Here is a 26,955-nt window from a genome sequence, read left to right as displayed (position 1 = left end):
CAAATCATATCCAGGACGCACTTCTCATATAATTCACCTGTTTGGCTGTCCGAAAAGCGGATGGGGGATGGCGATTAACAATTGCACTTAAATGCCAATACAGCCCCACTGACAGCTGCAGTACCCAATACTGCAATGTAACAGTCACACTATGAGCAGCTACACACCCATGTGTGGCAGCACTAGACGCAAAGCATGTGTTCTTTACGGTCCCCTAACAAGAAAAGGATAAAGAGAAATTTGCTTTTACTTGGGAAAGTATACAATATACCTTTAACAGACTCCCACGAGGATATAAACACTCACCCACAAGTGTCCATGCTGCATTTGCTGAATTGTTACAGTCTCACTTCCTCAGAATGTGGAAGTGTACAAATACACAGATGGTATTCTAATCCAAGGATATTCCCCTGAAAAGACAGAGGAAGGGACAACAGCAGTGTGGCAAACACTCCATGAAGCTGAAGTTGAAACCTCACCTGAGAAATGTCAGGGATCATGTAGAGCAGTAAAATTTTTTGGTACTCGGTGGATAGCAGGTAGTGCAGTAATTCCACTGGACATCCTAGGTAAAATAGAACAGCTGCACATGCCCCAGTCTAGGAGAGATTTACAACAGCTTATGGGTACTTTAATACTGGAAGAAATATGTACCTAAGTCTTCTGTCATTGCTCACCCACTGTATTCATTTTCACAAAAAGGAAAGCCATGGAGATGGAAACCAGAACATGAAGAAACAGTCAAAACTCTAATACAGAAGTTAAAGACATACCGATCCTTGGGACCAGTATATCCCCATGACCCTTTTATAGCAGAATGGGGGTTTGCTGAACATGGTACTCCCTGTAACCTGTTCCACACTAGCTCTGATGGACCAGAGATCTTTATTGTTCAGCTCAACTGCAGTTAAAGAAACAGAACAGAGATATTCCTAGTGGGAAAAGGGACTTTTGCCTTTAGTCCAAGCAGTAAAGCAAGTTAAGAAAATACACTAGGACAGCCTGTGCAAACCAGGCGGCCATGTAATTTGCTAGAAGAAATCCTAAAGGGGACTGCTGCCTCAGAAGGAGTTACACGAAAACCTGCAGGTAGAAAATGGTATGCTCTACTTGACAGGAATTGCGGAGGAAATGAAATTAACCAAAGGACAAACTAAAGTTTCCAAACTACAGATGTCTATAAATGCAGACCCATTAGCACCACAACAACCTTTTAAACCCTCGCCAATTTTAAATGTGCCTCCCTTCATACAAGGAACATTATCAGAAGACAATTGGTTCACTGATGTCTCAGCAAAAAGAATAAATGATGAATGCCAGTAAAGGCTGCTGCATTAAATATTGCTTCTGGCGAACAAGTAAAAGAAGAAGGTGACGGCAGTGCACAGGTTGGAGAATTAAGGACACATGTTTCAGCAGCACAGAATGGAGCAAAAATTATATATGTAGACTCCTATGTTGTGTGGGCTGGTACCACACTATGGCTCTGTCAACTGGCAACTAAACAGATATCCAACCTGGAGAGCTCAAGATTGGCCATTATTATATAAATATAGCCAGGAAAACGCCATTCAAGATGGAATCAGTGAAAGCACACGCTAAGGACAATAAGCCAGCTACAAGTTCAAATAAACAGGTGGATACACTGACCAAAATTAGGAAGATGAAAATAGGGGATTCCTTAAATCCTGATTGGTATCAGTTGGGAGAATGGCTACATCAAAAATTATGTCACGTAGATAAAGAAGCACTTCATTTTGCTGCACAGAGCAAAGGCTGGCCCCTAGACAGGAAATACTGTGAAGTTATTCTTAAAGATGTTCCCAATGTAAATTAAGATTACAAACAGATCACCCTGCTAAAGCACTGCCTTTGCACATTGGGGAAGGTAAAGCCTTATAGTATACTTGCCAGATAAATATCAGTCCTCTAAAACTGTACATCGGGTATACATTTTAACAGGTGTAGAAATAATATCTGGACTCCTCATGGCAACTAAGTGCTGGAAGAGCAATGGACAAAATACAATATGGGGCTCTCATCTTGGTTCTCAAGTCTACCTGGTCCTGATACTATCCAAAATGATAATGGCTCACACTTCTCATGCAAGGATGTATAAGAATGAGCAAAAAAGAGAAGAAATTCAGTTGGTATTCCACACCCCATATCACCTCCAGTCACACGGTATGGTAGAAGGAGCTAATGGCTTATTGATAAAGAGCCTCAAGCCATATGAGGCCCAGTGGGATATTCAACTTTCCAAAGTACTCCACCAGTTGAGTAATCATCATGGGACCACTGGAAGCCCTGTCATCCAAGCATTCTTAACAAAAACTGAACCTGACGCTACACCTTCTGATGAAAGAAAGTGTCCAATAACATTACAGCCAGGACAACCTATTAGGATAAATTTACCACAAATTGGAACTGTGCCTATGACTCTATAATTAAGTTACTGCTGTGATTGTAGTAAAACCTATTAACCTCGCTTTGTAAATGTTCAATTAGTCTATGATCAAGTACTGCTAAAATCTTGTGATCCAACTTAAAACTGCAAATAAACCTTACACCCCCTTTAGAAATAAACTGTTGTCCAAGTCTGAGACTGGACCTAGCTGCAGTCAGGAGACAGACCTAAGCTCTGTCAGGAGTTTAGAATGCGAGGGGGTCTACTCTGAACTCCTGTCACTCAGCAGGGGAATCTCCCTTAGGCTTTTGCACCTGCGGTCTCTGTCTCAATCATTCTAGCTCAATTCCAACTCAATTTTCCTTTGTATGTTTCATCCGTGTAATAAGTAATAGATTGAACCTTGCCACCAAACTTCGTGAACTCACGTTCCCAAAAATTCATATTAAAACCATTTTCCCTGACAACTTTGATGGTGATTCTTTAAGCAACCTAAATGACCCATTTGCAACACAACTTCTCATGACTACTACTATGATTAGTTTGTCTTAATATTCCACAAGGACTCTGTCATACCAAAAAGTACATTCAGTAATCCTTCAATCCATATCTGCATATTGCCTTCTCTGTATGAACACTGTTGAGTAGCTGCATGATCCTGAATTCCAGATTAAAGTGAGCTACTCTATAAAATTGACTTAGGCTTGTCTCTTCCTAACTGCAAATACACAAAGTTTTTCAAGTATCCCCATTCTGGGGGCAAAAAAAAGGTCATCTACTGTTATATCCATATTAGGTTCATCTCCTTCTAGTAACCTTAAAGCATTTCTGACCCCTAGGCTACTCCTAGTGAACATCCCTCAAGGTCAGTTAGACTAGTGAAAGAGTAGCTATACAGCCTGCTGGTTATAAAGAGAATTAGAGATAGACATTGACATATTCTGGTGAAAGCTTTTCATTTCAACATACTACTGTTTTCCATTTGTAAAGAATATGCTTCAATTAACCTCCAATACCACTGAAAGTAAATTATAGAACTCAGCCTTGTACACATACGGTAAACACATACCAGCTATCATGTTTTGAACAATGAGCAATATTTTATGATGTTGCCATCCAGGTATGAGGCATACACAAATGAACAACATTACTATTTGAGACAGATTCCTACTACGGTGACATTCTATGGATTTCTTTTTTAAAAAAAGCATATTCAAACAAATCTCACCTTTCAATTTACTGTATCTATTAGAAGTATCACGAGATAACATAAAGACCTTCTAAAGACTGGACATAGCCACGTGTTCAGCTTTGTGTAATAATACGTAAAGTCTACCAGTAGTGATACAGAAAGAAATAAAAAATCATAATTAAACCAATAGTGAATTAAAACACTTTAAACAATTAGGGAATGTTTTATCAAAGCTCGACATTAAAACTTAAGTATGCTTCTCTTTCTAATCTCATTGAATCAACAGTATGTGCTTCAGTGTTTTGTTGAACTGGAACTTTTCATAATTCAAGGCAAGTTGTTTGAATCCACTCAGAAGAGAGTATTTTAATATTCAACACTACCCATATGAAAATTTTCAAGAGCTTGAAAACAACATTCTTATTTAGCAGAACAAAACGATGCAACAGCAAAGTTGCTACTTAAAGCATAAGCAAGTGTATGTTTCTCCCACAGGGATTTTGAAAAGTTTGAACTCTGCATATCTAAATTATAGCCTAGATTTATAATTAATGGAACTGTTGCTACTGGAGAACTGGAGAGTTTGTGCTGGTAGTTTTAACTAATAAGATTATAAGAAAAATCCACTTGCCTCAGTACAAAGAAATCAAATATTAGGCTAATTCACTGTTTAAGTACATAATGCACAAAGATAAACAGTGCCTGGAGAAGCAGCCTCACAAAACACTTATTTTAAGGGGAAAGATAAGAATCAACTGTTCTAAACATACAAAGTACTCTACACTGATTTTGTAGAGCACCTGCATTGACAGACTGTCCTTGAGCAAATAGAGGCATTCCTTAGTTTGTTTGTCATTATGTTTTCAGCTAAGGGTTTAAACAGGTTCTTTCACAATCATTGTTGCCACCCAAGGCTATGGGGTGAACAAGAACAAAAACATAATCTTTTTGCAAAGTGGACCTAGAAACTTTATAGAGTACTGAATACAAAGAGTCCCTGAATTTATGTAACCACTACTAATACAAAAAGTGTTCAGGGAACAAAGTTAATGATATTCTAGTAGATTCTTCAGCAACACACTTGATGGTATCAACAAAGACATCCAAACTGGATGTAAAATGTGTGGTAGCTGTTATTATTTAGTGATACCCACTGGGACAACCTTGAAGAAGAGCTAGAAAAAGAATAAGGATATGGCAAAAATGGAAAATGTTAAGAACTGAGGTGAAAGTGACATGTGGGATATTTTTGAAACAAAAAGGACAATATACCTCAAATGGGAACATGTGATTGCTTTAAAGATTTCTGATGAAAGATCCTATTTCTAACACATGCCCTATCCTTGGATATAAGGTGTGCATAAAATCCCGGTTTCTTATTTCTTTCCTGCATCTCCTCTACTCAATGATCTTTTAATATCTTATTTTTTCTATTTTGTGTAAAAAGTTGTTCTATATTTCCCTCTCCTTCCATCTTCCTTTTTCTGTAATGAGTTTATAATACTTCCCTCACATTTCAGTTTCTTTTACCCTGCTTCACATGCCTAATTTTGCTGAACCTTTGCCTTTTCCGACATCTTCTTCCTTCTTCAGCACTTAAGCTTTCTATCGCTTTTTAGTAATTTAAATAAGACTCTGGCCTGAGATAATCACATAGACTGTGCAACTAGTGGAGCTGCACGAGTAGCAGGGCTGCTGCCTAACACAAACTCGTGGCTGTAGTAAAAAGCAAACCAGTCAGCAGTGCTGAGGCAGACACTGAGAGGGGGATATGCACAGCCAGATACAGTTCACATCTGCAGATATCCGTCTCTGAACTGCTCCCAGATTTCTCCTTCCATTGGATTTCCCAGACAGCTGTAGGTGCTCAAAGGCCATTTCCTTCTCAGCTCACAGACAGCATCCCTCTCCACAGTCTCAGACAAATTTTCCTCTTCTGCCCCTCTCCAGGCATAGCTCTTCCTCATACCTTTCATTTTAATTCATGCACAAACTGTACAGATTCCCACAAGAATTTCTCAGGCAATATTTGGCAGCACCAACTGATAAATCCTTATTCTTTCCTAATGCAAGCACCTTCTGGCCTGTGTGAAGCATTTGTTTCTCTAACAATAACTGTAACCACCTTACCCTCCTGCTGCCACTTGCGAACTCATTCTCCGTTCCTCCCTCTTCCCACACATGCCCTTCCCGTTTCCCGCTTACAGGGCTCTTTCCCTTGTCCCATCCCACAACCCCTTCCACCCTCCTCCCCAGCCAAACTTTCAAACTCTGCATTTCCCTGCTAGCCCGCCTTATGGCACCAGGGCACCTCTCCTTTCTGGATAGAAGAGGACACACTTTTCCTGTGTCCATCGGCACCGTGCTTTGGAAGCAGAAGAGACCGAAATACAGAGGTGGGAGTTCTTTCCCCCCGTTTCGTAAGACAGAGCACACCGCCAGCCCTACAGGCAAAGCACAGTGACACCCCCCCACCCGCCCTTACCCCGGCCGTTTCCGAGCGCCGGGGCTGAGGGAACTGACCCCCAACCCCGCCCGGCCACTGCCGCGGCAGGCATCGCCCCCCGCCCCGGCCCGCAGCGGGCAGCCGCACAGGCGGGGGCGAGCGCAAGCGCCGAGCAGGGCCGGCAGCTCAGCCCGCCCCCGCGGGGCCCCCGCCCCTCGCCGGGGCAGCCGCTCTAGGGCGCCCCCTCGCCGCCGCCCGCCCCGGCCCCGCCCCGCCAGCCGCCGCGGCCTCCGGGGGGGCGGCCGGGTCCGGCCCCCGCCCTGCCGTCCCGCCCTCCCCGCCGCCGCCGGGGACCGCGGCGCCGAGCGCCCGGGATGCGGCCGGCGGCGGGGCGCCGGCTGCCGTCAGGAGCCGGGGGCAGGCGGGCGGGGAGGTGGGCTCCCGCCGCCGCCGCGGCTCGGCGCCGCCGCCGCGGCTGGGATTAGGCTCCCGCTCGGCTGCGATGCAGCGCGGCGGGGCGGCCGCGGCGGGGCACAGCGGGAGGGAGCGGGGCGCCGCCGGGCACTAGGCGGGCGGCGGGCGCGGAGCCGCCGGAGCTCTCCAGGGTGCTGGGTGCCGCCCGCCCGCCCGCGGGGAGCCGCGCCGCCGCCGCGCCGATGCCACGGACGCGACCTCTCCCGGGCTCCGCCGCGCCGGCGGGAGGCATGGCCCGGGTGCGGTACCTCCGCGCCGCCGTCTCGGGATTTTATCTGTGGGAAGCCGCGGTACTGCTCAGGTGAGTTGTTCTCTCTGGGGAAGGGAAGGTCCCCGCGCCGGTGTTCTGCGGCGGCTGGGACGCCTGGGACTCAGGCGGACAGTCGCCGCGGCCGCCGTCGCCGCTCGCCGCCAGCGACCGGCTGCCTCCGGCAGCGGGGCTGTGGGCGCGGGGACGCGGGGCGTGCGGTCCACGCCTCGCCGGTGACTTCGTAACACCGCATTGCCCCGAAGACGGTTTTGCATTTTGCAAGCCAAAGGCTGCACGTTTCCGTCACCTGATCACAGTTAGGGTTTCCCTATCTGATCTGTGAATTTTATCAGGTTTTAGCAGGAATTGTAACTTTAATGATCTTGAAAATTCTTCGGGGGTGAAGTGTCTGTATGCAAAAGTTACAGAAGATAATCCCAGTTGGGAAAATATAGTCTTATTTATTACTCTCAGTTCTTTTCAGTAAAAGTAAAATCAGGGATTGCGTTAGAGAACTCAGAGAATTCTTATACAGAAACAAAAAAATTATAGCTGAGTGAGCAGAGAATACGGTCTACAGAACTTCCCTCCAGAGGGAGAGCTACTGGCTGTCTAGGATTTGTATCACAAAAGGTAGCAACGTATCCATAAATTATGACCTGAGTAGAAGACTAAGGTTCATACGGCTTTTTCTACTTTCTAGCCAGCATGCTTTTTTCTGGGTAAAGCAACGTTATGATACCAATGCAAGCATTCTTTTAATGCATAGCTCTGGAAGTGGGGTAATAGCAGGTTAAAATAAACTTGAGTTCTCTGTTTAACAATGAGGGAAAACTTAAAAAGAAAAATCAGACATGTAAAGAAGCAGACTTCAATGTCATCATGCTGATGCAGAGTTAGCCATGCTTGTTATCAACAAACATTCTTGCTCTGTATCACAATAAACAGACTAGCATATAACATGACAATGCCAGACTATTTTAAGGATCACATTGCTACTTGACAAAGATAAAAAGGGAAACTTAAATTTGACAAGTGGCTCTCCAAACAGAGTTTGGGGTTTATACGCGTAAGGGATCTATAACCACAAAGTTAAAACAGCAGTGTGTGGTGCCCCACGATGATGGCAGACTTCACAGGTTCTCGCAGGTTGATAGCAAAGCTTTCATTTCTGAAGTTTGCTTTATTACCTGTTTTGTATCAACATATGTAATGGAAATAGTTTATAATGTGATTTTATTGTATTTGTGCCAGAAGAAAGAGATTTTAAGAAACTGGGTCACGTGGTACAGCATTGACACCGGGAGGAAAGAGTAAATGCATGGATATTACAATTTAACTTTTCCAGTTGCATTGAGTATTTAATGTTCAGAGTAGATGACCAAACCCCTGTGTAGTGTAGTCAGTACAAACAGTACTGTGCTATTATTATTCTATTTCAATGTACCTATAGAACTTAATTTTCCTCTGCATATTATTTAACTGCCATCCTACTGTTGAATGATTCATCTTTCATTTTAATGATATAAAAGCACATACTGTATTCCAAGGGAAGAAGTAGTAAAAAAAGTCAGTTTTGGAAAGCATACATGTATTTTGCATCACATAAGTCTGAACTAACATTGCATTTTTTTCAAAATGTATACAGGCATCTTATTTTGCATCAATTCAAATTGTTTTGTTCAATGTCCAAATAACCATTATATTGCAATAACCCTCTGCTCTTAAATTGCCATTTCATCACAATGAATGTGGTTACTGTGCGCAAGGACTGTACAGTCTGAGAAAGACTTCAGAAAGCTGCTCAGAATCTATGTATATCTTTGCTATCTATCTCAATATAGAGACTTCTGGTGACTTCAGGTCTAGCAGTAATACCTGAGAAACCTAAGTCAGTTCAAGACACACAGGAGTCTTCTCCAAGCTTTAAAATGGGGAAAGTGATTAAAAAAAAAAAAAAAAAAAAGTGTTAAAATATTAAAACCTGTCAAATTCCCAACTTCCTGAAGCCATTAATTCTAGTTCATTCCCAGCTTAAGCCTTGTGAAATTATTTCCATTACAGCAAAGGGAACAGGGAATAGTAGATGCTGATTTCACTCTCTGTAAGATGCGCAGACTCCAGCCTTCGCACCTATATAACACCCTCAGTGAGAAGATGGATGTGATATGAATTTCTAGGAACCTTAAGTGTTTTACTTGCTAAGATATTATGGAAAAAAAGAATGTATCTTCTCTTATGTTGTGCAACATTTAAACTTTTCTGCTCTTCATTAACAAGCACTCAAGGCTTTTTAAAGTGATTGTTTAAATGATATGCCTGTGAAGACAGACGTTCGGTTTTATTTTCAGTATGGGTCAAATGAAAACAAAAAGGATTATTTTCAGTATAAAGTTACAGGCTCGCTACTTTAATGAGCAAAGTCTCACGACTGGCATACTTCACAAGAGGAAACTGCACCTGATTTTTTTTCTTTTAATTTTTCACCCCACATCTAAACGCTCTTCCACTTAAAATGACAGAAACAAGATGTATATTGGTTATTGTAGGATCTAATTATTGATTTGATTTCTGAAATACATTGTAGAGAGAATAAAGCATTTTTAATAGTCTTTCATAATATTGTGCATGTATGTACTGCTATTTCTTAGACAAATAACATACTGATAATATATTCATAGGTTTTAGAATAAAAACAAGGGTTTAAGCACATAGCACTCCATTATGTTTTCAGTGAAATATCTGAGGACTGGGAGAAAAGCTATAATCAGACCAAAAATAAAATAATTATTATATATTAATGACTTCCAGGCCAAACCCCAGTGTGATATTAAGATGAGAGTAGAGATGTAAAAATAAGGGTAAAAGCTAGGGAAAATTATTTAACAGAGCCTAAAAATAACTGTAATTCACTAACAAAGAAGGAAAATAAACACTTCTAAGATATGGTTTGAAGTTATAATAATTTTTGATAATTTCTCTGAGTTTCCATTGAAGTAACAGTGTTAACAAAAATTCCTCTGGATTTGCCTGGATTCCAAGAGGTCATGCTGCAGGGAAGATCATATTTGTAGTCAACACAAAGATCATATTTGTGAGTCAAACAGTTTTATAGGAGCTCTCAAATTTGCATGGGCATGAGCGCAGGTCTACTAGAACTACACCGTCAGGGACTTACCAGGGACTGCTTTCTCCTTAGAGCACATAGTATAGGTATTTCATATTAGACCGGTGTATGGGGAAAGCATAGGATGAAAAGGTAGGTGGCACTGTGGAAATTTAAATTCTCCCTATATGATATTTCTTTAGTTATCTGTATTATCATCAGCCAAGAATCATGCTACGATTGGGTTATTGCCTTTTTTCTTGTGCTATTCACTACATTATTGACCTTATATTGAAGGAAACAGTACCAAAGACAGCTAATTACACTTAGAGAGAGATTCTTGGGGAAAAAAAACCACAAACACGCAACCTAACTCTGGGGCATGTCTGAGCTTACAGTTAACTGATTTTGAAAGTATTCTGGCACTGCATTGCAAATTGATTTCAGATTAATAGCTTTAAGAAGCAGAAGTCAATATCCTTTAAGCCAGCATTAGTTCCTCCAAATAATGGAACAGAAAAAAACAACATCTAAAAATATTAAATCTGATGTATCATCACAAACATCTTTGAAAATATTTTCAGATGTTCTGATAAGACTTCACTAGCTTATTAATATGTCAAGAATTATGCCTACAATACTATTAAAGAGATAAAAGTGTCTGTTAAAACCAGGATGTGGATAAAACAGTGCATGAAAGAGAATGTAGTAATCCAACATGAGAGCACTGAGGCACTCCAGGTCCTAATGAAAAAATTTTAATATGCCTCAGGGAGTAGCAAGGAAAGGCAAGGTGAGCTGGGTGTTCAAACTCACAGCAAGGCACATAGAAGCAGGATCCTACCCACAAAGTATAGAGTTCCACAGCACCTGTGCAGGAGCAGAGGAGATCCAGTCCAAAGAACAGTTCAGATTGACAGGCAAAGTTGGTAGTGATGAGGCAGTCCAAGGTCAAGCCAAAAACAGGTCAGCAGATCAGGCTGTGGGTCAGAATTAGGAAGCTTGCACAGAGACCAAGAACATTTCCTCAACACTCCTGAGGGAGGGGGGCGGGGAAAGAAAAGGTGGGGGGTAGGAGGCTGGGAAGAAACAAACAAAGAAAAAAGGGAAAAACAGCTCCTGAGAGTAGAGGGGTGAACCCCTACTGAGGCTTCTACAGCTTTTATCAAACAGCTCTGCTTCAAAGCTGGGCTGCTGCATTATCAGAGCTGGCATTGAGTACAGGTAGACAAACCCCTGGGATGAAGAAAATGTACTCAGGGTCCTTATAAAATGTTAGGAGTAAAACACCAGGGTTCCCTTGCAGGATGTACCCATAGGCAGGCATTGTATTTTCCAAAACTCAGACAAAAAGGAATCAGGTTTTTTTTGCAGCCAAGAATACGTAATTCAAATTCTTTTCTATTTCAACTCTACCAGTGAAAACGCTGGTTGATGCCTTTGAGCCAAGTATGAGTTTTGTCGTCAGTATGAATTTGATCAGAACTTTTACTATCCATTCTTTCTGTCAATAAAAAACAGTTATTTTTGCAAGTGACTACTGTGTTTATAGTTTTGAGAAAGAATTACATGTAGATTTTTGGGTTTTATGGTTATAAACTAAGAAAATAGAACAACCAAGAAATTTCAATTAAACCCATGAATCTTTCAATTCTTACTGTGCTAGTGACATTTGCTTATTTTTCAACCTCTCCCAATTTATTCCTAGCCCATTGGTGCTAACAACTGAAAGCAAGTAATATTGTAAGATATGTGCTGCGCTGTTATATGATGAAAAATATAATAGCTTCTCTATCATATTAGTCTTGTCCAGATATCTGAGGAACCATGACAGTTAGAGAAAATTAAATTTTTTGTAAGATTGGAGCTTCTTGTTTTAACAGATTTAGTATACGAGCTTCAAATGACCTTACTGAGTATTATGTAATAATACCTATAGGGAATTATTCCTGCAAATCAGCTTTTCCCAAGCAACGAACAATGAAGAGCCCTTCTGTGTGGTGTTACATCTTCTCTTTTTTATTGCTTTTCCCACTGATCTTCATGATGTTTATTTGAAGCATCTGTAAAAGGGGACAGGAACTAGAAAAAGAGTAGCTTTACTTTCACTGACACATAGGTATTGTGAACAGATCAAGCATAAAGCACCTTTTTGAGGATATCGACTACCAGCAGAAAGGAAACATCTCAGAAAGCAGGAAAAAAACACAGCTAGAAACTATGTGTAACAAGAATGCAGGACCAAAGCAGAATGAGAAGGCATCAGGAAGCAGAACAGTCTGCACAGTAAAGTCAAGAGAAAAGATGGCAAGAATCTTTGAGACTACTTTTTTCTGGCAGAGACTATAATCCGTTATTTTTTATGGCTTAAGAAGAAATATAATCATTCCTGACTGATGTCTTTAGATGCCGTGTCAATACTTAGTAGTGAGAGTAAAAGAAAGCATGAAGGAAAAAAGTACAATAATAGACAGCATGTGGTTATAAAAGTATAAAAGAAAGCATTTTGTTATTACTCTTCCAGTCAGCTGTCTAGTGAGGTGGTCCAACATTATGAAACAGCAAACATGGTAACAATACTTGGTCTACATTGCAGTGGACTTTCTATATAATGAGCACTTCCCGTACGATCTTCCTATACCACATACCACCCCGGGCTTCCTCCAGACTTACCTCAGTTGTGCAAAATGGGCAGGGACAGCAGGGAGAGTCAGGGCTATTTCCAGGTAGGAATTTCCCTAAGGAAGATCAGTACTCTTCAACATGGTTACTACTGAAGTTTCTGTTTGGTGAAATGAAACATTAGGTGAAATGCAATTTCCAAGGGAAAAATTTTGAGACCACAGAAAGTGTGGAAAAGTTCGAGACTCTGGCCTGAGATTATCATGGGTCATTGATGGGGCTGGTGAAAGAGGGGAGCTGCACAAGTAGTGGGGTTACTAATACAAGTCAACGGCTACAGGAAAAGCAAGTCGGCAGATTATCGTGACTGTTTCAGTGAAACAGTAAAGTGAGTAGAAAGGCAACACAGGAGTACTAAATTATCTCAGTCTGTGAGGGCGAGTTAATTGCTATTAACCTGTATGTGATTTTTACAGCTAAAAATTGTTTAGGAAGGGTATCATAAGCAAAATCAGTACAGCTATGACATTTAAAAAAGCAAACGTTTTTTTTCCTCTTCCTGATTAAAATTCAAGCTGTAGTTATAACTACATAACCTGCTGTTTTGACATTTTTCCCTTCGTTGCATTCCATCTTTGATATAAATTCATATAAAAATACCTTTGATACAAAATAAAAGTAAATTTGGAACATCCTACCCATCTCACTACTTCTCAAAGCTTCACATACCAGGTTCAGTTTGCATAAGACTCCACTAAGTCTAGAATTTATCTCCAGTTTCTTGTAAAATACAATCTTCTCCCTTTCAGTATTTTGAAAGGTAAAATATGAACCTAACATCATCCTGAATAGCATCTCTGAGGATCCACAAGTGCCAGAATATATAATTTCCAAGATTAGATTCTATAAAATCAGCTGTTTACAAAACTGTATAAATTTATATATATTTTTTTTTATATATATGTATCAATTTTACTAACAATTAACTTTAATTAACCTTAATTCCACAACTAACCATTCAGCAGAAATGCCTAGTAAATACAGTTATACCAGCATGGTTCTTCAGAAAGTTAGAGTTTCTTTTAAAATTATTATTACTTTACATCTTAGTGGGTGACTGCAGAGATCAGGGACTTTTTTTTATGAAAAGTTCGTTTGTAATGTTCTGGGATATAGTGGGACCTGATTATTAAAAAGATCCTGATTTTTTCTCTTGCTAAAGCTTTTAATTTCATAAAGTTTTCAAAACGGCACTGCTATCTGTTAAATTCAGAGATAACAGAGATATCTGTTAAATTCAGGAGTGTGCATAAGATGAGACATATTCATCTGCAGGGACCACTTAAACTTCCAGTTTTGCGAGCTGGCTAAGGGTGCCCTACTAGATGAATGAAGCAAATGCCACAAAGTGGTAACTTGCTGGCAAAAGTAGGGTAAAAGTTTTCATTTTTTGAAGGGAAAAATAAAAATTATAACATCAATCATGACTAAAGCACTGACTTCACACAGCTAAATTATGACTAACTGCAATATTCTAAGGTAAATGTCAGTTCTGTGCCTAAGCATCTATATAACACCTCCATGAAGCAATGCACATCTGAGTGATGTTTTTCCTGATGCTGTTAGGTCAGATCCATTACCTCTGACTCAGCAGTATTAGAACTAAAATCAAAGTGGGCAGATTTCACCATCACATCTGGACTACATCCTGTAAAATACTTTTTTTATTAAATCCATAGTGGTTTGGGTTTTTTCATTGATTTATCAGAAAGAACACTTTATACAAACTTTCTTTTTTTGTTTGGAAAAAAAAAAAGGAAGCAGATTTATCAGAGTTTGCTTTAACTCTTAATTTGCAAAAGTTGAAGTAAAATAAACGATCTTCTGTTTTCCTTCGGTTCCTGAACACTAAAGATTGGATACTCATTTTGAACATGATGTACCAATTTTTACTGCAAAAAGTGAATATGAAGTGCACCCACTTGAGACAGCAATCTACAATTACAAAATGTAGAATACAGTAGAGAACTGAAATTTAAAATGCTGTTTGCAAGAGGTTTCTCCATATATGTTTTAAAATTTTACCTCCAAAACTTATCCCAAAATTCTAACACTGTGCAAATGAACTGTAAGGTACAGTTATCTCTCTACCTGTTTTTGTTGTTCCTGTACACAGATCTTCGGATGTAAGAGTATTCCAGTTTTCATCTGCAATCAAAATGTGAGCATAAAGGCACTTGCTCAGGTTCCCTAAGTAATGGTGAAGGGAATGCCCTTTTTCATCCTTTTTAAACAGTGATGACTCTTTCAAGAGGTTAAGTGTCTTGCACATAATGAAGGCTGGAACACTGTTTGAGGTGGTCCTCAATGCCTTCACAATCACCCAGGAAAGGGATGCTCTACCAGGAGCCCATGAAACCCCCTGCCAAACCTGCATAGGATGTACGGGGGGCGGCAGGAGGATCATTGCAGGTCATCATCTTTCCTTCACCTAGCATATTTCCATTCGTTTACACGAAGCTTAGAAGACTCAGATGATAATTAAGGGGGACTGGATAACGTGCCACAACCAAGACTAGTATAGCAAAGACCAAGTATGTATCTGAGGGGAAGTTCAAACACCACTTCTTGTGCATGAAGGAGAATGCGTGTAGTGGACCAGGATAATTTTGGTGGAAATATGAAAGGCTAGCAGCACTGTTTTTAACCTTCACGTTATTTTCTCTGACTTAGTCAGTAAGGAATATGCTTCAGTGCATGCATTAGGAATACTGGGTCCTGTCATTACGAGGCATGAAACCTGCCACTCTCATCATCACCCTGAAGCTCAACCCTGTTGTTCCTTAAAGAAAGTCTTATACTGAATTGTTATACTGTTTGATAGAATTAATAAAAAGGGAAAAAAATACTTAATCCATGTATCTCAAATTACACAGCTGGTTGGATATCACCATTACTGTCTAACAGAAAATTCCAAAGCTTTCAAAAGATTTTATTGTTTTTTTCAATGCATAAAAGGCAGTTTACGTTGCAGAAAGGGGGAATAAATCTCTGTGAGTTCTGTGGGAAAGATGTACAGAGAAGCTTTTGAAAATTAGAACCCAAGACCCAATTTCAGTTCCCATCAACATTAGAAAACTGACTGTGGCTGACAGAATTAAAAGGACACTGGACAATATTCCACCCAAGCCTGCCAGCATTTTGTTAGAACAACACTGAAATAGATGTTTCTGTAAAATTCTATTTCAAGAAATCAGTATTTTTCCAATTAGAAATACTTTATCTTAATTGAAAATTCTTAATCAATAGTAATAACACAGTATCTACACTATAATTAGTTGACTAATCAAAACAATCTCATGAGAAGTGTTTTGGGAAAGAACTTTATATAGCACTGAGTTCTATTTACTGATAAGTTTTGACTTGTCTAGGCTGCAGTCCTGCTTCTTGAAATACTTTATTTTAAGGTGAATGACTTTTCAGGCTATGTTCAGCTCTTCTTTAACTGAACTTGTATCTTATCAAACTTATTTTGGAGAAAAGGTCTCATATTCTAAACAACCATCTGACATGCTCACTGAAGATACAGGACAACGTTGTTGTACTGATACAAACAGAGCTTCCCTAAGGCAAATGGAATAGTGTTTAATTGAATTGTGCTTCAGTCTTCACAAACCCTGGGGTTTTAATTCAAAATCAAATGTTTATCTAGTTTTGATAAACCTCAACCATTTCATTCTATTATAAGATTTTATGTGAAGACTTATATGAATAGTAAAAGAATTATATGAGAAGAAACATATCAAAGAACCCCAATTTTCTGTTTCAGTTAGTTTTCAATTCATAAAAGTGGGTATTTAAAGGAAAAAAAGGCAAAGGAGGAACAGAAGCCTTATGACATTCTAAATGGTCCCCAATTATGATTACAATAAATACCTATTTTCTACAGATGCACACTTCACTGTACACGTTCCTGTTTGTACTGAGTGAGAGTAAAGCAACCTAGTGAATGCAAAGTAAGCTGATGGGGAAATGCTGCAACAATAGTAGAAAATCTAGGTGGTGAATTAGATCTAGAAAACACAGTAATATGCAGCTGTACAATTTAAAGGAAATTTTGGGTTGCATTCAAAATACAGGATCAACCAAGCAGCTATAATCAGTAGAATTCTCCTTTCAGTGTTCACAGGTTGCTCCTACATTTGGGAAGAGTTTCCCTTGGGAAACAAAAGTTTGCAGTTTTTAGCCAGGCAAAAATCTCATTTTAATTCATTCTCCTTTCAGTCTAGTGTTGCCTCATTGACATTAGTTGAATTACTATTCATTATGGCAGTAAAAACAACTTGTCAGTTCCTGCACAAGTTCAATTGGTTAGAGGAGTCATTCATTAATGACAAAAATAAAATTAATTCTTCAGCTCTGACATGCTTTTATAGAAGGATATCTGGTGTTATAAAACATAATATTTTGATATTATTTTACTTGGTCATTTTGCCATCTACCCATTACTTCAGTAATTGCCCTCCATTATTCAGTTAATACACAAATGTCTTTATAGTGAGATAGTAATGCAAGTTCAGACTTGCAGACTACTATAAACTACTGATTTACAGCTTCTATTTTCAAAGATATTCCATTGATTTTAGCTAAGTTTTACCAGTCTAAAAGAACCCCTACAAACCAGTTAATTGCATTTAGGGAATATCTGACTCTCTTCAATTCAAAGTTAAAGTTGTAAAAAACTTAACCAATGGAGTAGATCTTTGGAAAAGTGAGAGATTTGTCAGAATTTGAATATTTAAAATATTCTCTGTTCCTTGTATAACTCAGTCGAGTTCTTCCCCAAAGTTGTCAGCTGAGCAAATTAAGAAAGAGCAAGAAACTAAGACCTTAGTTTAGAACATTTATAAAAATAAGGTATACCACAGGTACAAAAGACTACTAAGGAAGTAGGTGATTCTGGGAAAACAATGAAAAAATACTCAGATTAAAGTCATAATTCATAAAATGTCTTAAGAAAATTCACATGCTGCATGGCTGAAATTGGCAAAAATATACTTGTCTTAAACAAGAAAGCAAAATTAGAGGGATAACCTGTAGTTTATTGAATCCATATCTTAATTAACATAGAAAGTCATGCCCATAGGATTATGAATAATGCTTACAAATTACTTTTCTTCCTTTACCCGAAGAGATAATACATTTTTTTTCCCCAAAGGGAGGTAATAAAGCATTGTGCTTATATAGATGTACTGAGTCACAAACAAAAACCAGTATATACAAATTTAGCCTCATCTAGAATATGAAACCCTCTGACCTGCAGAATGGTGATCAGGTCAGAGTGACTTAACCAGAAGACTTAAACCCCCATTATTCTCTGTTTTTCCTCTCTGTCAGGAAAAGCTGAAGCACTCGACAGCAATCCAAACCTTTTTTTAAACTATAGTATGTAAATAAACTATAAACATTACACCATTCTACATCCACGACAAACGATTGAAGGAAGACTATAGAGCTGGAGAAATTCTTAACTGTATTAATAAAAGAGAAAAAAAAATACCACAAAGGTATCAGGAATATCATAACAAAATGCTTGTAACTAACCTACAAAGAGCACTAAAATGCAATGTAAGTGTGATTCAGTCATTGAAATAGAAAAATTAATATTTTGCAAATCCGAAGGAAAAGACATTATTAATAATCGTGTTGAAATGCAGTTTCATGGATTTTCATGTAGTTTTCATTTCTAACCACTAAAATAATAAAGAATGGATAATTAATGATCTTAAAATGGAAATTTATTATTTGTTGCACATAAAAATTGTTATTTTGGCTGAAAATGTGTCTTGATGTAACTCTGCTTATCTCTGCAGCATTATATTGAAAAATTAATCTGACCATTTGAACTTATTCAAAATAAAAGGATAAAATGGTAACTACAAATATATAAATCTGTGAAAAATCAGTATAAAATCTAACCTGTCACAGAAAATATTTAAAATTATCTTAAGGATTTTTCTTAGAAAATACCTCTTTAAATTCCTGATGATACAATGTTTCTGCTCGTTAGTTGAAGTGACAGTCTTTTCTCTGGCAAATATGAGTTGAGAGTTCTGAGCTTCTCTCTGATCTGGTAAAATTATCATTACCTAAAACATTGCAGGATATAGAAATCTGCATTTTCATTGCGTTACGAACTGACAGTTTCATGACCTACAACAAATAAAAGACATTTCATCTTTAATTAGCAAGCAACACATTATTGTCAGTTTTAACAGAAAAAATAGGAGAAGCATGTAGAAACTCAGTCTTTTTTGAGATATTACAAACTTAATTCTTTTTCTTTCATTTACTGTCTTCACGTTTAGTACATGCCACCCACTTCCACTACTCTTCCATCATTGGAAACTCAGGGTTTTTTTCTGTCCTCAGAATGAAATTAATTTATTCACCATTAAAACTCATTTTCGTGCTGAAATAGAAAGGAATTGGAAGGAAATTATCTCCTTGCATTAACCTTGAACTGTAGAAGAAGGTACTGTTACCTAGTGTGTAAAGTTACATACTAGGTAACATATGTTACCTAGCATGTAAACTAGGAGTTCAGTTACCCTAGGCTCATAATGTAGATAAAGAGGGAGAGATTGAGTCTTTCGAAAGATGATTCAGGGAAGGACCCAAATGTTGAGTCTTGTTTTGCTCCTCAGAAGAAACTCTTTATATGTGAGCTAGAATGGGACAGCAGCGACAGCCAATTCTGTATGTCACTTTCAGGACTGGATCCATGCAGCTGTGACCAGCTGACACAGCTCCTGGCTTTCCAGAATGGCCCTGGCTTTTCGTGAATCAATATTGCTGATGAATGGCCTCCAATAAGTCTATTTGTCTTCTGTTTTCTGTGAAGGGTTTTAATTTCCAGTAGAGTGAAGAGATTGCTTTACGATTTTATTGCAGTTTTTAAAAATACTTGCTTTAAACATATTTATCCCTCCTTCTGAGCTCCCATTCCATGATATTCGCCTCATCTGCAAGGCTTTCAAAAGTTAAAACTGTGTATTGAAATAAAACACAGAGACTTGTATTTCTGTTCTGACACAGCTATCGCAGGTAGCCAGCTTGAACACATCACACCTCAAAAGAACATCTGTGTCACGCTACTTACTGGACATGCATTTCAATGACAAACTGCAAAATTTGGGGAAAAAACTTAATTTTATCCACAAAAATCAAACAAATTAGTATCGTTCATGCTTTACATTGACATATTTCTTTGTCTAAAATTGAAAGCAGGTGTGGGTTGTTCTTTTTTTCTGAAAGAGCAGGGTTTATTGGTTTTGTACAAACAAGCAAAACATTATAATTTGTCTGGGCTTGAGATCTGCAGTGGTCATTCTTGTTAACGTCAATTAGGTTTTCTTTTAAGCTGGCACATTCTGGAACATTCTTCTGTCAGAAAGGTAGCTTTGTCAGGTTTATGTTCATTCTTGGAATTATATGTGCAAATTCTACATACTATGAACTCTGATCTTGTTAGTCCTTTACCTACTTTAATTAGTAGTTCAGGTAATTAGAGACATTCCCTTTACAAAAAAAAAAATCCTATGCTTCTGACCTCTTCAAACATAACGTTTACTTTTCCCATTAATCCTACCAAATGCATTTTATATTTTATACATTTTTATATTACACAAAAGATGGTTTAAAGACAGTCTTCATACCACAAAATCTTATTGCCACAATTTTCAAAATGCAATTATCAAGGCACTGTCAGATGATCAGACACAGGCAATTTGAGGGTCATTTCTTTTGAGTAAACCTTTTTAATTACATTGTATCACTGAATAATTTTTGGTTTAAAATCAATTAATTATATCACCTTTACTTACAGAATCAAGGGAAATAGTCATCAGATTAATTCACTTAACCATTATTGATAAACCAGTGACTTAAGTACCAGTGCAGATTAATTTACTGAAATACTTTTCTGTATTTCTATTTGTTAGATGCAATGGAGTGCATATTGGGTGGCTACCATTTTTGCTTTCCTTATGAGTGTGTAATAAATTTCTTGAACTTCTCTGCAAAGCTTTTTAATTTAAAGTGCATTAAAAGCATTCAAACATCAGCTGGAGAAAAAGGACCACAAACACAAGATCCAATTGCCACACTTGCTGTCTGAGAGAATGAGCTAAGTAATGAAATGACAGAGCTATTGGACCATCATAATGCACGCAAAGCATCGTATAACAGCTCTGTAGATGCATTGTAAGCTGAAACACAAAACTTCTGTCTCTCTGAGTGGCTAAGATGGATTGTGTTTGAAATGGAAGAAATAATTTATGATCAGATGAGAAAAATCAGCAAGCCAAGTATGGCAGTAATTGTGTTAATATAAGATTTTCAAGATAAAATACATAGATAGTTTAACAATGGAAGGGAAAAAATGAACATACCATCTAATTCAAAGGTAATTTTTATAAATTGTATTCACAAGTAAATTAGTGAGACTCTGGAGACTACTCTTAGAACAACTTGGATAATTAGGGGACTGCTCTAACTTGGAAACTTCTCTCTGGTAAGTTTCCAGTGGATGGTATCATATTCTTTCTTTACCTCTGTCATCCACCTGTAGCAGCAACAAACTTGGAATCAGAAAATTGTGTAAGATGTAATTTCTTCTTTCACCTTTTGCCTATAACTGTTCTTATTAAGCCTTCTGGAGGGCTACAACCTTTCTTATACAAATACTGACAGTAGCCTTTACTTCTTTTCTTCGGTATTTTCAAATTAAAAAATATTCTTTTAAAGGTGAAACAAAACACTGAAAGTTATTGTTAAGAACCCACCTTGAAAATGAGAAGTTTAAAAGAGAAAAATCAGTCAAAAGCAGTACTTTCTGTAGCACACAAATGATAAAAAAGTCTCAAAGGAAGTACGACTGAAATTACTTTTGAAAATACACGTTTTAGAATAAAGCATATAAAACCCACTGTCAGCTATAGTGTTCCTTTCCTTTATTTGTGCTTTGGTAAAAATGTGCAGAAGTTTGGGGCAGATAGAAAAGAGAGAACTTACGTTATACATTGGCTCTTCAAAAAAACATGGAAAATCAATCTGATTTTTGTAGCTTTAAATGTTTTAGAGAAGGAAACATTTGTGGAGATTGTGAAATTCCCTTTGAAGAGTTTTTCTCAATAATTTTCTTTTGGAGGAAGGGAAGAGAGTTAGGTTTTCTCTCACAAACATGCCTGCTTTAAACGCATTTCAGCAGCACATATTCATGACCCATACTTTCTCTTGCTAGCTAAATTGCCAGCTGCTAGATGAGATCTCCCATTTAAATTCTTTAGGTGTTGGTGCTCTGACTGCATAGCTATGTTAACTGTACATATATTTTTTTAGAGTTCTATAGAATTACTTTAAATGCACAAAAGAATCAATAATAATGCAAACATAGCCTCAGCAGAGGGGTTAGAAAAGAACCGAGTCCCATCACCTGGAATCAATCATACATGTCACAGCATCTTAATATCTAACTCTATCTTGAAACACACAGGGCTTTTCTATCTCTACTAAAAGTGCTAAACTATTCCTGAAGTGTTTCAGTGGTTGCATGCCTTTTAATTTATGATCTAAATATAACCCTGGCCTCTTCATATCCATTTGTTTTCATGACAATGCCATCATGTAGCTTAAAATTCTTTCCTATTTGGAGGTGCATGTCACAGATGGAACACTAGCTCATTTATTCCTAGTAGTGGTCAATCTCTGATTTTTTAAGGTGCCTGTAGTTTATGGGCAACACATGTGAAGTTTCCATTCTGGAGCTTAATTCCATACTGTGCAATGAACTGATGCTTACAGAACTCTTTGATAAATCGAATACCCAGCTGTGAAAGGAATTGAGCAAAATGGGCCAACGTTACCATGTGTAACCTGCACCTCAGATTACAGGTTACAGTACAGGCAACTGCTAGCCTGGAACCCAGCCCCAGCATAGAAGGACTCTAAGAAGACACCATTTTTCACTTTGAACTATGCCCATTGCTCCCCTTCCTTAAGGTCTTTAAGTCCATAAAGTGTCTTTTGGCAATCTAATGATTTCTGCATAAGATTTGTAAAGCTACTATGGATTTAGCCTGCTTTTCTGTATAACACATCATTCTCTTTCACCAAACTAGCCATATATGAAACACAATACCTTATATTTTGCTAAATTGTTCCAGAAAGCTGTACCGTCTTGGCTGGTACAGTTTGATCTTCTGTTGTCACCCTTATTATTAAGTTCTGTGTCTAAGTTTCCATTTGGATTTGTCTGTATCTCATTGATTTTTCTTCTGCCTTTCTTCTTTAGATAAATGTCCAGGATTTTCTGCCCCTTTGAGGTATTTGAAAAATAACATGATTGAAGTCTGTAATCTCCTTTTTGATAAACTAGGCAGATTGAGCTTTTAAAGTCTCTTACTTTAAGAAAGTGTCCCTAACTCTCAGGTCATGCTTTAGTGGCTTTGTTCAGTACCTTTCCTAACACTTTAATGTCCTTTTAAAGCTTGGACACAGAATTTGATGCAATGTCCCAGAACTGGTCTCATTAATATCATATAAAGTAATAAGTGACCTTCATGCTTCCACGCCACTGGATAGTACAGTAGTGCAGTAAGAACTTTACCACAACAGTGCTGAGTCGTTCAACATGAGCTCTGAATCCTTCTTCAGACTCAATTGCTTTCTCCAACTCTGCCCATATTCTCAATTCATATATCTCTTCAAATCCTTCCTCTGCCTGTTTTAAACTGTTCTACCTAAATGGACTGAACTTAAGAAATGGTTTGTTTTCTTGTTCTCATCAATATTTATACCTCTGTAATTTTTTTATTTTTATTTTTTTTAATTCTTATTTTTAAATCATCAATGATTTTGTATTTTCTTTCCAGATCATAGATGGCAGTGCTGAACACCACTCTTACTACAACTGCCTATGGTACCTTTTGTCTAGAATTTAGGATGTAGGTGCTGATCTAGAGAAACTGCATCTTGTTTGTGCCAGGCTACTTCTTACTCTCTAATGTTTATATCCCACTGTAAATATCTGCAACTCGACCTGACGGTTTCTGACTCAAATATGACTTTTGGTAGGTCATGCACTATCACAGACCTGTGAATCAGTATGTTTTCCTAACTCATTCCATGAAATTCCAACTTGGCAGTCTTCACAGCATGATGTAAAGCTCATGTCTCCTCAGATTTTAGATGAACAGTGATTTAACAGACAGACTAGACCAAACACAGGAGTAATTATACTGTTCATGCCTGGTTTTGTATAACAGCTTATGAGGAACAAAACTTCTTATCCTAACTTTTGATAGTATAAATTCAGCCAGTCTCAAATGACTTTTTGAATACGTCGTTTGACAATATCTTCCATTTTTTTCTTGATTTTTGTCCACTACCTATGGACCGATTTAACTTACAATTATTTTTTTTATTTTAATTTCAAAACAAAATATTTTTAATTTTATTTTTTATTTATATATATTTATTAAAATTTTATTTTTAATTTTAAAAAGATAAATTATTTAGTAAGGCTTAATTTATATTGTAAAGATGTTCAGGACACATTCAGGAAACTGAAATAAAGTACTGCTTTAAGTCTGAAACTGAAACATAGTTTAAATCCTTATAACTGTTAGTAATGTTAGCCCACAGGAACAACACAGAATCACTACCAGGGCTAGCATTCTTGTTGGTAACTTTTCCTGTTAAGATGTGAATAGACCAGAAGACTGGGAGGTTTTAATCTCTCTCCAGTAAAATACTTCAGCAATGGGAAGTCTTTGCTGCCTCTACCTGTGAACAAAATGTACAGCTTTCCTTCTCAGTAATTTAAAGTTGCATAATGACTTCATGCTAATCACAGCTCTTGTAGCTCACTTTTGAATGCACCACAGGATAAAAGTTTTGCTGAGATTAAATTCTTATAATTCTGCCTGTTAGAAAATGTATGCACAAATACTTTAAAAAACTGTGACAGGTCAGAATAAATTCCCTCTAGAGGTGCGCAAAGCTGTTCCTGCAGTTATGCAATAGTTGTGTATCAAGGAGGAAGCTATGTACATTAATACTAAAAGGAGCTAAATTCTTACTTAATGAAAGAAGCGTAACTTTCTCTAACCATTTAACCAGAAAGACTTATTTTTCAGAGGCAATGTACCATAAAACTGAAAAATCCTTACTATGCAGAATTAATTTTTATGTTAATCTGTAAACAGAAAACCCGTTCTTTGCCACGTAGGCCTTCCTAAAATCCAATACTTTACTCAGGTTTTACTATATTACGAAGTCTTGCTCCTTTTCAGCTGGAAAAGAACTCCACAAGTCAGGTCACATAGGTGAAAATATTACTCATCCAACATTATTCTTGAAATACATGTTTTTGATTAAAGGTAATTTGAAAGGGCAGAACTCTGCAGTGCTCAGCCAGCTTTTACTTAGTAACACACCAAGCTAAGAAAAAGGGAAAACATTCCTTGAAAAAAATATTTAGTTACAAATTACAGCTGATTTCCAATATAAAACTTGCTTATACAAAATGTATAAATTATGCTGAATGTATTGTTTTCAGAAGCGGGCAATACAATTATTCAAATTATTCTGAGACTTTTAACTGACTAATGAAAGCAAATATTAATGATGCTATCATACAAAAGGTAAACGCCACTTTGAGAAAATCCATAGTCACAGCAATTACTATTTTTCCTATTCAGTATTAATTACCTTAGTTTCAGAGTACTCTATTCCATGACAACCCTTAAAAGTAACAACTGCAACAGAGAGATTTAGAAAGTGAAAAAAGAACAAACAAGTTCTCCATTCAGAGAAAGGGATCAATACTGAAGCTAACAATAAGCCTTCCTATATTTATGTTCTGGATAATTTATTTCTATCCAGAACAAAAATAGGGGATACATATATCCAGTAGGGTAGGAATTCTATATGGAATTCTCTGTACAATAGAAATATAACTTCTTTATAGAAAGAAATCTAAGTGTTTGATATATATATACACACATACACATATACATCTGTTTGCTACATATAGATGTATATACACAGTAATTTGATTCTCCTGCATTGCAAGCAGAAAGATCCAGCAAAGTGTAATTGGACTCTTGTATTTTATTTGCTTTCTAACCATGGTTAGAAAGCAAATATATAACGTGTTTTACAGAAATACGAATGACAATAAGTTGCAATGTGATGAATCAGATACTTTCAGAATGATTCGTAATGAAAATGATGCCAATAGGATAATTTCAGATTGAACTAGAAAAAGAATATGTTCAGTACTTATTTTCTCCGAAAGGAAAATACATTTTCCAGGTTCAGGGAGAAATAAAGAACTAGGTTAACTACTGAAGGAGAGTAAAGAAACATTGTTACTGAAAGGTAGTACTAAAAGACATAACAAAGTGTTCATAACAATTTAGAAATATCCAACAATTCAGGAATTTATGAACAATCTAGAAATATGCAACTCGACTTACACATAGAATAGAATAAACACTAGATAAGCAAATAAAAGGATTAATTGTTGACTCTCTGATTTCATTTAATATTACAATTAAAAGACTTGATTTCCAGTTTTAATGAAAATATGAGTAAACCACAGCATTCTAGAGGTTTCTATGTTCGTATTCTCTGTGTGTCAAAATTTGTAATACTCAGGACTTAATAAGAAATAATTTTTTGATTTAAGATAATAAATCCAAATTTCAAATTTGAAGACAGATTTTTTTACCAGAAATTCTAAATGGGAGTTGCCATTTGTGATACACAGTGCAACTAAAGTTGTTGCAACTAAAGAAGTGCCAAAACTAACTTGTTCTGAGCAGTACAGCCTAGGGAGGAAAAAAATTACATTCCCAGGCTGCACTTAACATGGCATCTGCATACACATATACCTGTATAGAATTCTTCCATTTTGGAAGCCCATTCATTTTTAACAAGCAAAGTTCAGCGTAGCTTTTTGTTGGTTGGGGGTTTTTTTGGTTTGGGGTTTTTTGGTGGTTTTTTTAGTTAGAAAATTCCTAAGGGTTTTACATTATTTTACTTCTAAACAAAGGTATATTTAAGCATTTCTAAAAGAGTGAATTGACATTAATAGGAGACAAAGAAGTGGGTAAGTAAAAGAGATTCACATGCTTCTGCAAAAGATTTTTGACTAGAAGTCAGCAAAACCAGGAAAAGCTCTTTATCTTTTTTCAGACTCCAAAAGCCACAAAAGATTTTACTTGCACTGTGTATCACAACTTTACTCACAATTTTATTTATGTATGTATCTACTGACTGTATTGTTTTTCAGTGGGTTGGACAGCACTCAAGGAAGTGTTCCACAACAATAAAGACCTTTTGTTGGGGTCCACATGTCTGATCACAGTGCCAATACTTTTCTCTCTTA

The 26,955-nt window shown here is 37.5% G+C and overlaps 1 protein-coding gene across 4 annotated transcripts in view; it reads left to right on the top strand.

Annotated features, from left to right (window-relative positions):
• The first annotated feature begins 6,365 nt into the window (after positions 1 to 6,365).
• Positions 6,366 to 26,955, top strand: part of GLRA3 (glycine receptor alpha 3) — a 91,071-nt gene continuing 70,481 nt past the window's right edge. For all 4 annotated transcript variants that reach the window (XM_056326575.1, XM_056326574.1, XM_056326573.1 and 1 more), the window contains exon 1: positions 6,366 to 6,820. In XM_056326575.1, coding sequence (XP_056182550.1) covers positions 6,702 to 6,820 — 119 coding nt within the window. In that variant the 5' untranslated portion in view covers positions 6,366 to 6,701. The remainder of the gene's footprint in view (positions 6,821 to 26,955) is intronic.

The sequence above is a fragment of the Falco biarmicus genome, chromosome 1 (genome assembly GCF_023638135.1).
Source record: "Falco biarmicus isolate bFalBia1 chromosome 1, bFalBia1.pri, whole genome shotgun sequence".
NCBI classification, from domain to species: domain Eukaryota; kingdom Metazoa; phylum Chordata; class Aves; order Falconiformes; family Falconidae; genus Falco; species Falco biarmicus.
Note: the sequence above shows the minus strand (reverse complement) of the source record. Positions and strands in the feature narration are given on the sequence as shown.